The 13,480-nt window shown below is 38.9% G+C and overlaps 1 protein-coding gene across 9 annotated transcripts in view; it reads right to left on the bottom strand.

The window, feature by feature from the left end:
- The window catches only part of Ppfibp2 (PPFIA binding protein 2), a 148,603-nt gene that overhangs the window by 92,029 nt on the left and 43,094 nt on the right, over window positions 1–13,480 (bottom strand). For all 9 annotated transcript variants that reach the window (XM_063256658.1, XM_063256659.1, XM_063256660.1 and 6 more), the window contains exon 3: window positions 7,014–7,228. In XM_063256658.1, coding sequence (XP_063112728.1) covers window positions 7,014–7,228 — 215 coding nt within the window. The remainder of the gene's footprint in view (window positions 1–7,013; window positions 7,229–13,480) is intronic.

Raw genomic sequence — 13,480 nt, 5'->3', positions numbered from 1 at the left:
AGTAGGAAGGCAAAGCCACACAGCTTGAGCAATGTCAACTGAAGATGAGAGGCTACGACTTCCCAGGGAACAAAGTTTAGATATCGGAAACTGAAGCAACAGTCTCCTAAACATTCAAATGCTACCCCAATTGAGTCATGCAGCTTGGTCTTTCTGCATACCCTTCTCTCTGAATATTGCAGAGATGCTTTCTGACCCACTTGGCAAACTCAGCTCGTATTACTCCATAATTTCTACCATCCTCACAGTCATTCATCCTCGAGCCACTTCCTTCTTCATGAATTAATAAATTCTGGGTCAGGTGCTGGGCCGAGGTCTTTGTTCCATGAATTCTCACCTGGATCAGACTTAGGACCCAATGGTGACCTGTAATTTATGTTTTAGTGTCTTTATTCTCACTGTAGGTTACACAGGAAATAGTAGATTGGAATTAAGTCACCAGGATTCTAATAATGCTACAATGGGATTACAAATATAAACTTACTGGACTGTGAGGAGGATGAAAAAAGGGATTACAATATTTGGATTACAACAGCTACCATAAGGTCTCTTGTTATCTTCAAAATAGCTATCTAGACCATCAGACTTAGGCACGCAAAATGAATCAAACAATACAAGAACTAAGTTCCCTCTTTACTTTAGTTGTTATATTTTCAGAAATTTCAGGTGTGACTTCTAATTTCTACTATGCTTGTGTCTCCTGGACTTGTTCTGTGTGGGCTGGAGGTCTGACATTGTATTTTGCTCCTCTGTCTTGACGTTTTCTTGTGTTTCTCTGAATCAGCCCGTTGTTGCATTCCAAGGGTTTCCTAAATTGGTTATCAGTCTGCTGGTGTAGTGGACTGGACTAGGCACCTGGGTCCTTCTGATCCAGGGTTCCTGCAGTGCTGGAGAGGCATGGGGCAGTGGTTCACTAATGCTCCCCCAAAGCAGCAGGGCCTCAGGGAGTGGCTGCTTCTCCAAGCCTGGACTGGGCTCTCCAGATCTCTCCAAGTCAATAGTGCATCAGCCTTGGAACATGATTTTTTCCTGTTGACTCCATCTGTTCACAGGTTTGGTTCAGTTCTGATATTTCTTTGTTGATTTTCTGTCTAGTTGATGTGTCTCTCTGTGATAACAGAGATTGAGGTTTCCTGTTACAACTGTGTTATTGCTCATTTGATTTTCTATGTCTACCAATAACTGTCTTATATAGTTGGGTGCTCCTGAATTAGGTGCATATGTATATTTAAGATTGCTGCAGCATTTGTGCTGTTCCCAGCTTTACTCTTCTTTGCTTCACATTGTGTCTGCTGGATTGATTTCTCATGGTCACTTGCTCTTTTTAAGATATCTTTCTTTTCATGATCACTAGCTTCAATTCTGTCTTCAAGATCTAAAATCCTAATCTTTCCTTCATTCAATGTGTTGGAAGTACTTTCAATGGAAGTTTTATTTCCTGGATCTCTGTTTGGATCTGTTCCATGGATTCCATTTCTCTCCTATATTAGAAGCTTTTTGTTTCCATCTTTTTCTAAGCTCATTTATTCTGTTATTTATGTCTTCTTTATCTTTGATTTTAAGTATCATTTCTTTCTGTACCTGAGAGATCATTTTCTCTATAGCCTTTCCCACTGGTTTTTCACTTCTGTGGTTATCATTTCAGAAAGTTCTAGTGTTTGACTTCTAACTTCATCCATCTCATTGAGTTCCAAGCCTGTATTGGTTGGGCTGGGAGTCTGGGGCCATACCCCACCTCTGTGTCTTACCATTCTCCACCTTCTTTTTCTTTCATTTTGTCTTCTATATCGATGCCCACCAACCTCCCATGATATCTAGCTCTACTGCTAGCACTGAGGCCTCTCTCAAGGAGGAAAGGAGATGTCCATTCCTCAAAGATGTCCTCCAGATGCAGCTGGTTCTTTATAGCTATCCCAAGAATCTACCTTTTTCTGATGTTTACAGTTCCGTGATAATGTCCATATTACATCCCAGAGAGATGCTTGATATGGAGCCAATCTTGGCCTCTGGATGTAGGGGCTGGGACTGGTCTTCTGTCAGTGGAGTTCTCTACAGTCCAACTGTTATCTCTTCACTGCTACTTCAGATACTTCCATGATAATGGCTCACTGATTACTTTGCCCTCCAAAGGTGTGTATAAGTCTGTGCACCAGGATGTTGCCCTGGTCTTTGGATTTCCATCCATCTTACATTCTTCAAGCCAATCTCTTCAAGCCATTGGCAGGAGAATGGAGGAGGCCTGGAGCACAAACTCAGCTGGCCTGCTCTCCAGGATACAATGGAATGCTAGCCTATTTATACTCATCTTTACAGGCAGTGAGTCCTAACCAACAGGGAACCTGCTGACCATATTCATCAAGCTATTCCTCACCTAAGAGGATCCAACAGAGGAGGACTTGGCCTACAAAGAAACACAGATGCCTACTGTGATGCACTAGGGCCAGGGGATCCTTCTCCAATGAAGACATAGAAGGAAGGCCCAAGATTAATCTGCTATCTGTTCTACTCTGAGCTCCAATCACTTACTCATATCTAACACTACCTCTCCAAAAGTCCATAGACCACAGATGCCATGGTACCTAAACACCTGTAGTCACACCTGATGAACAGTAATGGTAGGAGATCACTTTTTGGTCAAAGTGAATTGGAGCCTGAGTGATCACCTGACCCAAGAGCAGGTAATCCATACCTATGCTTAAAATAAAAGTTTTAAATTTCCACTTTCTTTACACTTAATATTTTTTATGGGCCTATTGTACTTAGGGCCACAGTTAATAGCCGGATCAACGAAATTATACTGGGTTTTCTTTATTTATTTTTTAATGGAGGAAAGAATTTTTAGTCTACCAGAAGAATGAACTCAAATAGCAAAGTGGCAGTGTTTCTGAGCTGTCCTCCAAGTTTATCTCTCCCATTCCATTGTACTTTTCTGACTGGGCTACCTTCTATATGTCAACACACGTTGAGTATCCCTCACCTGAAATATTTCAAACCAACAGAGTTTTAGATTTTGGGTTTTTTTTTCAGACTTTGGAGTGGTCTAGACTTTGCATAGATTTTACTGACTGATCATCCCTAATCAAAAAAAAAACTGAAATTGAAGTGCTCCAAAATTCAAAATTTTGAGATTTTTTTTTTTTTTGGATTAGGATTGGGATGTTCAACCTATATTTGCACTTATAATTTGTGTGAGTGAATAAAAAATGGCCTTTGGGACCAAGAGGTAGTCTCTTGTAGTGTCTCAGAGAAAGATTTTCCCTATCTTTGTACATAGTAGTAAAGTTGGGTCATAGGAGTAGTGTGTAAGGCCATATTGCTGAAGTCCAGCAGCCATCCTAAACCATGAGGAGACATACCTAAGAAAACCCTATCCCCTGCGGATGTTAGGGCCCCCTTTCAAAAAAAAAAAAGAAACAAAGAAAACAAAAAGGGAAAAGCGAGAGTCTTAATATTATTTACAGTCACTGATTTAACCCAGGACTGTACATCCTCTAGACATCTTATTACTCTTCATTGTTTATATCCATTTATTGGAGAAATATCCTAACTGATGGAGATACTGTGAGACTCAGTTGCACTGTATCAGGCCAACAAAGCAATAACTCAGAAATATGTGACAAAGTCAGTGTGTCTACAGATGAGAATGGAGAACACGCTCAAAAGATGCACAGATGTCATGAACAAGAAGGCATCAGTCAGCTCTGCTTAATTCCCCAAACTGCTCACTAGTTCTAATTCCAATCCAAATCCACATGATTCTTAAAAAAAAAAAAAAAACAAAAAAACAATAAAAATGAGTCTTTGTGATTCCACCAGTACTTCTTAAACTTTAATTTGTCTATAAATCACTTGAAGATGGTTTAGTTGGTACAGGATAGTGGTTTGTACTCCCCACTTTTCACAAACTACCAAGAGATACCAAAGCTGCTGCCCCGTAAACCAAAATCTGTGTAGCAAGGGCTTCTAACAAAATGGACTGATCTAAAATGCCCAGTGAGTTTGTCCAGTGCTGTGAACTTTATTTCCATACAGATAAGAAATAGTGTGGAATGTGTGTGTAACCAGAATGTAAACTGACTTTCAGTCTGAAAGACCCAATATACCGACAGGCCATCTCTGTTCAGAATCAAAACCTTAACATCCAGCTCTGATTTCCTGGAATGTTTATACGAACTTCTGACCCCCTAAAAGTACACCATTCATAGGTTGCTGATGGCCACAATTATTCTAGAAGATTTATGAATGCAATAACTTTCAGGAAAAGTTTCTCTCCACAGGAAGACATTCTCTAAACAATTGTAAATAACCCCAAAACAAATCTTCAAACCTGAAGCAAGCTGTTTTCTGTAACACATCTTGCAAAAATCAACAATCACACTGACTGCCTTTGGATCAAAAATATTTCAAATATATTTCCAAAAAGTATCTTAAAAGTTAGATTCATTTTTCATACCACACAGTAAAAAATACTGATGAATTAGAAGTAACCATTAGATAAAACACCAAACCATAAGTCATTGAAGATACAGGCAAATACCTTTTTGATCTGAGATTAAGACAGGCCTTTTTAGAGTGAAAAGGAAAGAAATCCAAACAAGAAAGACTGAATGGGGGTAATTATGACTTTAAGAAATTCTATGGCTTAAAAAGCATCATAAGCAGCACTGCATTTAAAACAAAGTAAGGAAAATATATGGCACACAGCAAAGGGGTAGTAACAGGTCGTTCAAATATATAAGCACGAAAATCCTATTAGAACAAAGTGCATAGACTATGATCAGCTGGGGGAGGCCCACCCAAGAGGCTCACGATAATCTCCACAGTGAGTTGAAATATGTGTAGAGAAATTGTTTCGCCTATCCCTTGAAAATTCTCTATTTGTAAATTATTTCAATCATTTAAATACATTAGTAAAATACTTTATATGTGAAATGCCTGTACAGAGAATTTTCTACATAGGATACGAGATTAAAATCTTAGAAGTGATACAGAAGAATACATACTAATAAACTTAAAAAGTTTATAGTCTTCCCATTAAACAAAGAAATACAAAAACAATAGGAAAATATTTCCTCTGTGAATTAGTAAAGTTGTTTTTAATCTTATCAATTATAGTTGATTAGGATACAATTTATAGAATTACCTTAAACTCTCCTAATGAAAATAAAAATGGTTAAATTCTTCTGAAAAGTGATTTTAAAAATGTGTCAAAAGGTTTAAAGATATCAACGTTTTTGGATTAGAATTATCAGCTTCTGCAAACTATGGAGCATACTTAGTAAAAATGTTTCATTGCTTCTCTAAAATCAAATTTAACTGAGCATTCTATACTTTATCTGGTAATGCTACCCAAATTCTATAGTTATATTCTAGAAAATATGTAGAGAAAATACCAAATATTTCTTCTTAAAGAGATTCACTGCAGCAATACTATGTACTAGGGAAGGATTAAATATAATCTAAATGTCAATATTAGAAAAACTGTCACATAAATTAAATTAAGGTGCATGCATAGAAAATTACTAAGGAACATAGCCACTGTAAATTGTACAGTGAGGAAGTTTAAAAAAAGGAAATTCTGTACTTTGCATTGACTGAGTTTTTATTTAAAAAGATCCTCCAGTTAATCTCTTGGTTTGAGATGATAAGGACTGACAGAAAGCAAATAAGACACTCAAGCCTACTGAAAGAGTTCAGAGAACAGCAGAGAAAGCTTTTATGAGGACTCTTGTGATTACACTGGGCTCAGTGGATAGTTTAGGACAGTCTCCCTATTTTAAAGTTAGAAAATTTAAAACTGATTTCATATTCCATTTCAAATTCCATAGACAAGCTTCCCCTTCACTGTCTAAGGTAAGATGCACAGGTTCCAGCCATCAATGGTATGGACATCTTTAGGATCCAATATTCTGCATGCCATATTGGTATCAGTTTATATACAGAACACCAGGTAGACAGCCTACATAATGAAATATTAAATAACACACATATCAATATAATGAAGAACTATTTAGTATTCAGAATAAGGTATAAGGATGCAACTCTATAGATAGAGGCCTCTGAAACAGAAAGTAGTCTAGGTCATCTTGGACATAATCTGTCTAATCACGCTGACACTGGCCTTCAGATAAGGATGTCTCAGTGTCCATGGTTTGTGGTCTTCCACATTAACCTTTTCTTCCTAATTTGATGCCCCTGTTCCTGCCTTCCCATCTCTATGCATACTTTTCAATTCTGAATCAGGTCTGGAGGACTCTAGCATTAGAAGACTGCAACTCAGACTTCATCCTTAAATTAAGCATAGGTAATAACATACTTTCTCCCTCTGGTTCCCAGCATCCTGCCTCTAGCCCTTATAGAGTTACATTCCAGATGGCCTCCTCAGCAGGCTAGCTCTTCATTTTATTCATTTTCAGATACTACTAGTCTCTTGAGGTTAAACTGGTGGTCTTCATAAGGAAGTAGATAGGGAACCAAAGCTATAATGGATTTATAGCTTGGTTACTCAATAGCTCCCCCTGGAGATGAGCAAGTCTGCATGCCTAGACTAGACAACAGGCAAAGGAGAGTTAAATCTTTACTCTACGGACAGGAAGTAGTTCTAGGGCAAAAAGTAGGAGCAGAAGTAAAGAAATCGAATAAGCAGGCTATAGATTGTGTTATAAATAAAGGCATATTGGATCCAGTTAAAGTAGGAAACCCCAGTCACAGATTATAACTCAGCAAGTAGTAGATATAATCCTGGGGTTGGGGGATCTTTCATGTTTACTCTCTCTGGCTTTGTATTTCTTCTTTTCACAGACAGGCAGCTTTTAAGCTAAGTATTTTAAGCTACTTGACTGGACTTTACACTCTTGTTACAAATGACCAACCAACAGGAGTTGGTCATAGCTGGATGGGAAACAAGAAAGACTGGAAAGTGTATGAATGGATCAATAGCAAGTGGTGGCATTCCATAGACTGCATGATGACTTTTCTCAGTGGTTCCCCAATCAGGCCATTGGCTTACTCACCAAGCTGTCTTCAAACCATTCCTTTATGTAGGCAGCTGTTGGGCCAGGGACCTGACTCAGGAGAGCTGCTCTCTCCTGAGGAAGATCCAGCATCTCCAGGGCCAGTCTCAAGTCCTCAATGAGATGGAGCACTGGGAAAGGGTTCTTATAGGAGGCAGGGGAAGACAGTCCAGGCTCACAGGTGCCATCACTAAGATCTGCACCAGTTTTAGTACCTGAAACAACAGAGAGTGGGAAACCTCAGTAAGATAGGTGGATGCCATGATCAATTAATAGGTCAAGAGCAAAGGCAGTGAGAGGAGAGAAGACTTGATAAGCCTAGAAACTTACTACTCCCTTGGTAGAATCACTCATAATATAAACTTTGAAGAAATCTCCTTTATGAGATCTGGGTTGGACATGGTAGGAAGAGGCATAACAGAAATGTGAACCTGCTGAGGCTGATATATGATGATTGCATACTTATACAAATGGAAGAGCATAGCAAGCCTTCATCAGTGACAAAAACCTCCTAGTTGAAATAGTGAGATCCCATTCTTCAGCTTTTAAGTGAATCAACTGTTTTCCTTTAAGTCAATGGGGTAGACCACACAGATGGCCACCAAAAGTTGCTTCCATTCCTGTACAGGCATTTCTCTACCCTCATCAAGAGATAGATCTTGACCTTGGGTGTTCTTATCACTAGAATTCAGTGGGGGTGACTGGGCCAGTGCTGGGCCTGGGATGTCAGAAGGTCTAACAGTTTCTACTCCTCCTCCCTGACCCTAACTCACCACATAATAAAGCCAAGTTACCCTATTAGAAAGGCAGCCTCAACTGTCCAGTCATCCCAGCCACAGTGACAGACATGGGCAAGAGGCCATTTAAGATGCTCCAACCCAAATGAGCCACCCCAGCTGATGCCATAGGGGCCAGCTCTGTTGAGAACTACCACAATCACAAAAGTATAAAGAAATGAATAGTGGGGGGCTGGGGATTTAGCTCAGCGGCGTAAGCACCTGCCTTGCAAGCAGGCAGTCGTGAGTTCGATCCCCGGTACCAATAAAAAGGAAAAAGACAAAAAAAAAAAAAAAAAAAAAAGAAATGAATAGTGGTGCTTTAATTAGGCCCCTATGCTTGACTATTTTATTTTATAACAATAAAGAATAACACTATACTCATTTTACTGATGGTTTAGTGAATCAGAATCTCTGGATAGTCTCAACTGAGAGATCTCTATTTCCTATTATATTCTTATAAACTTGAATTAATTATTATTATTAGCAATTATTTGAAGATTGACAGTCTTACTCTATTTTTGTCCATTTTGTCCTCAAGGTTTAGAAATTCTTGTCAACTCTATATTGGATTAATAACTGTTATTAATTATTACATATCACATCTCCCCATTTTGGACAATGAAGTATCTGAAAGCAGAGTATATGTTATATGTAGTTGAGTTCCCAGCATCATTCCCTCTACCTGGTAGATGCTGAGGTGGGATATGACCAAGTGCCTGCACATAAAATTCAATGACCAGATAAAGAGAATAAGTGCCCATATACTGTCAGAGACGTGGGATACTAAATCACCTTTTTCTAATTTGATGCACCCAAATTAAGACTATTTTTGCATTCCTAACCCCCATCATTTAACAAAAACAAAAAAAGTCTTTTCTTAAGTACTGTGATACAATTTTTTCAAACCAAAATTAGGGTGACACAGTCTAACAAAGGATTTCTGTGTGTCTTCTAACAATAAGAAACACTTTAGAAAATAGAGTTTATTAAGCCAGGTATGGTGGCACATTTCTGTAATCCCAAGAGTAGGGAGACTAGGCAGGAGGATCATTGTGAGTTTGAGACCAGCCTGGGCTACAAAGTGAGCTCAAGGCCAGCCTGAACTCCATTGGGAGACCTGGTCTCAAAAAGACAAAAAAAACAACCAAACAAAGAAAAAAAAACACCACAGTTTAGACGGTGGAATTACTAAGGCCTTTAGATTGCTTATAAGGTCAACAGGATGAAATATTTGAAACCTAGACCTTCTTTTAGAAAATGTGAGCTGTAGGACTAACATGTTCCTGGCTATGCTGCAGTCCTGATAGCTAATTCTTATTTCCTTATTCTCCCAGGAGCCGAATTTCTACTTGCCAGGCAGTTTGGGAATGAGAAATCCACACTGAAGCAAGCATTTACTTTAATATTTGCCAGTTTGTTTTCTGAAAGTGTGTGATAGAGGGACTCCTGGATCACAACTTTTCCTGTCCCTTATATGCAGGCTGCCCATCCTAGGGCAGGTGGAACACTCACACTCTTAATCCTAGCACTGGACCATGAATCAACCACAAACTCTAGGTTCAGCCATCTCTGAAAAGCCTGTCCCCCAAGACATATGAGGCTTTGAGGGAACATCCAGAAACTAATACATAGAGACATACACATCGGTACAAATGGATAATACCCAAGCATTTGATACAAAGAGTGAAGTGTATTCACATGGATTAAAGTGTAAGTGGGTGGACTTCCGGGAGAACATGGCGGACAGATAACAGCAACTACCGGAGGCTCTCTGAAAGACTTGGCTCAGAAGCCAGGAATGGTGCGGACTAAGGAGACATAAGCAGGTGGAGATATGCTCTGCTGACTCAGGAACGAACTGGGCTGAGAGAAACCAACTTGGAATGCAGTCCTGGTGCTAAAACAGGAACAGAAAAAGCCTTGGTGTGGAGGCTGGACCCCGAGCCATTGTAAGCCGTGATTTGGGTTTCCCGCCGCGCGGCGGCTGGCTGCCTCTACAGTGGCTCGCTGCCTCTACAGTGGCTCGGCAAGGAGAGAGAGACGCGCACTCTGAGAACGGTAATCTGCGAACAGCAGGGAGGCGTGCACTGACTTGTGGTGAGGTGAGTGAGAGAAACTGACACTCTACCACAGTTTGACTCCAGCAGAGGACTTTCTGGGCCCGAGTAGTCCTGCGGGAGCAGGGCACGGTGGCGACTCCAGCCACACATCCCCCTCTCGGGCGGGATTGGTGAAAAGTGCCTGGCCTGCGTGACGCTGCCGGCGGACCCCGTAGGCTGGCCCAACCCAGATCCCAGAGCCTGACGGTGGCCGGGAGGGGAGATGCGTAGGCTGCCTGGTCCGTAACTCCCTGGTGCGCAGCGGTGAGCGGGAACACCTAACTGGCGCAATTCAATCAGGCTGTGGCTGACTGGGAGAGAAGCTGGGCCTCTTATATAAGCTTGCATATATAAGGAACAGAGAAGAAGAGGCAGCATGGGAAGAGGCAGCAACAAGAAAAGCTCCTCGGCCCCCAATTCTGAGAAACAGGCAATAGCAGACACCGCACCAATACACATAAGGCGCCATATAGAGAGCCTCATAGACCAATTCAGGAATGAAGTTATCAACGACCTGAAGCTAGAAGTATGCAGAATAGTTAGAGAAATGCTAAGTACCACCCAAGAAAAAACAGGTGGTGGAATGGAAGAACAGAAAAAAAGGGGAGAATTGTTTGATGGAGAAAACAGAGAAAGCATAGAATACGTGAAGCAGGTTCAAAGGGACTACCAAGAAACTAAGAAGTTATCAAAGACTGGCATAACAGCTTGAAAGAAACTAAGGACAGACTATCTGAACTGGAGGGCAGACTTGTAATATGGGAGAATGAAATGAAAAACTTCTTAAAAATAACAAAGAAACAAACAGCAATAATACAAAGACAAGAAGATGATAAGAGGAGCCATAACTTAAGGATTAAGAACATAAAAGAAGAAGTAGGGACACAAACAAGTGAACTACAAAAGCTACTCACAGAAATAATCCAGGAGAATTTTCCTAATTTAGCAAAAGGTAAAGATACTCAGATGTATGAGGCATACAGGACCCCAGCTACCTACAACCCAAACAGAGCAACACCCAGGCATATAATAATAAAAATTCCAGAAATTCAATACAAGAACAGAATATTAAAAGCTGTAAGAGACAAGAAACAGACCACTTACAAGGGAACACCCATCAGAATTACAGCAGATTTCTCTGCACAAACCATCAAATCACGAAGAGCGTGGGGGGAAATAATTCAAGCTTTGAAAGATAATAATCTCCAGCCAAGATTGAGATATCCTGCAAAACTGTCCCTGGAAATTGATGGAAAAACAAGGTGCTTCCAGGATAAAGAGGAACTGGGGGAATTTGCAACCACCAATTCAACTCTACAGAGAGTATTGCAGGATATTCTAAAAAAAGAAAAATACAAAGAATCCAGAAATAATGGCAGAGAGGCCACAACGAATGGAGCAGAGAACAAAATGAAGAAGACAAACTGACAGCTACTGACAGAAAAAGAGCTCAACAGAAATGAGGCAGAGAAGATTGGATGATAGGAACAGCTATTTTGGAGAAAATGACATCTTAATAGGTAATACTGACTTAGTATCATCTTGTTTTGAAGTCTCATCTAGCTTTTGTCCTTCTGTCTCCAATGGTCTAAATAGGCTGAATCTTATTGGATTTTATTATGTACGATAGTATAAGCAAAAACCTTTTAAAGACAAGGAGATTATACAGAAACCATTGTTCATTTTCTGTTAGTCGATTCTAAATACTCTGTAATGCTGTCATTCTCTTGAATGGTTTTACATTGTTTTGATATACTTAATGCTACAGTATACGAAGTTGTACTCAAGGATTTCAAAGAAAGAGACAATATGGTAACTACTTTTAGGTTAGGATTATCTGGTGGTGAAACACTATTCTGCTTAAATGGTTATGTTTTGATCTGCGCTGTTTCGTTGTTATGCCCTCTTTTATCTCAATCTCCACTCCATTATTTACTTTTTTATCTTTATCCTTTTAATTAAAGGAAAAAAATAGCAGGATATATTATAGTAACCTACTTTGACTTTTCATTACCTTGATTTAAAGCCCTGTATTACTCTCACCATCTGGTTTTTAACTGATGTTCCCCTATTCTCTTTTGCTGGATAGTATCAGGTTCGAAAGTTTAGGCATCAGCTGTGAAGATAATGAGATTCATTATGACGCCCATTCTTGTTGACTTTTATCTACTTTTGAAGACCTACAATGTCTCCAATGTTTTGGTTTTGTCGGTTTTATTCTTTACTGTTTTGTTCAATTGTATTATAACTAACAATATAGGCAATTCTATTAGAGATAGCGGGAGGCATTATGGTAACCATTGTTGATCACCTTGTATTATGTTTTTACATTATCTATTATGTCCACCCTTTTGACTTGACCGATTCTGTTCTGTTATGTCACATTTGGTTTTACTCTCTTCCAAAAAAGTAATAAGAACCGTGGGAGCAATGAAACCCAAAATGTGTAATAGTCATGGTACAAAAGAGAGGAAAAGAAAGTGCTCCAAACTATATAACTGCATGTATATTTAAGTGTATAAGATAGAAAATGATATCACAGAGTTTTATTGGATCAATGAACAGAACTGTTTGCAGTATCATTGATGGAATGTCCACTTTACAAGCTTTAATTTTGTGACTTGAACAATTATTTCTAAGATGACAATATGTAATCCATTAAAAAAAAAAGAATACAAAAAAAAAAGTGTAAGTGGGTGAGTTTTACTCACATTATGTGTACATTTTTGTGTATTTATATTTTTTCTGTTATTTTTTTTTCTTTTGTAGAATTGGTCCGATCTAATACAATGTCACAGAAAATCTGCTTTTACAACTTCGGAAGGAGGTTGAAAATGAGTCATCAGGGGCCTTGGATATCAATGATGTCCTGAATCATGCAAGCCAAAGAAGTTAGCAATAAATGACAGACATGCTAGACATATGACAGATAATGAAGTACAGAATGAAGACCTTCATTTAGATGAAGAGAATTGTAATGTAAATAATTTAACTAGCAAAAATGCTACAAAATGGTCATGTATACCCAAAAAATCCAATGTCAGAAGTAGGTCAGAAAATGATAGTAGGCTCCTGCTAGCAGAAAAACTTACTGGATAGAATGCCAACCCTGAGATTTAATGTTAGAAATTGTTTATAGGAGATGATATACTATAAGATGCCTTGAAATACATTTGATAAGGAAATGCAGGGAAACATTCTATATGCATCAATAGTAATAGTCAAAAATATATTTATCATGACACTATTATCTGAACTTCATAGCAGGACTTCATCATTTTAATTGTCAGAATCTAAAAGATTTATGAAGAAGTGACAGGTATGGCATTGGGATTTTTAGAACAATAATGACATGCAAAAGATTTGGTTTCCTTCAATATATGCCTATATTTTGATGACAAAAAAGACCCACCAAGAAAGAAAAATATCCTACAATGTAGCTGCTATTCACTCATTTGTTGAAAGCTTTGTTTTGAACTGTCAAGCAATTCATACACTGTTTGAATACACAACAATTGATGAACAACTTGCATCACTGAAGCCTTTCAAATGTGGCATAAAAATATATGCTTTGGGAGATGGGAAGACA

The sequence above is a fragment of the Cavia porcellus genome, unplaced genomic scaffold (genome assembly GCF_034190915.1).
Source record: "Cavia porcellus strain 051 isolate PalLab524CR breed Dunkin Hartley unplaced genomic scaffold, mCavPor4.1 scaffold_9, whole genome shotgun sequence".
In the NCBI taxonomy this organism is placed as follows: domain Eukaryota; kingdom Metazoa; phylum Chordata; class Mammalia; order Rodentia; family Caviidae; genus Cavia; species Cavia porcellus.
The sequence above is the reverse complement of the archived record's forward strand: the minus strand, read 5'-3'. Positions and strand labels throughout refer to the sequence as shown.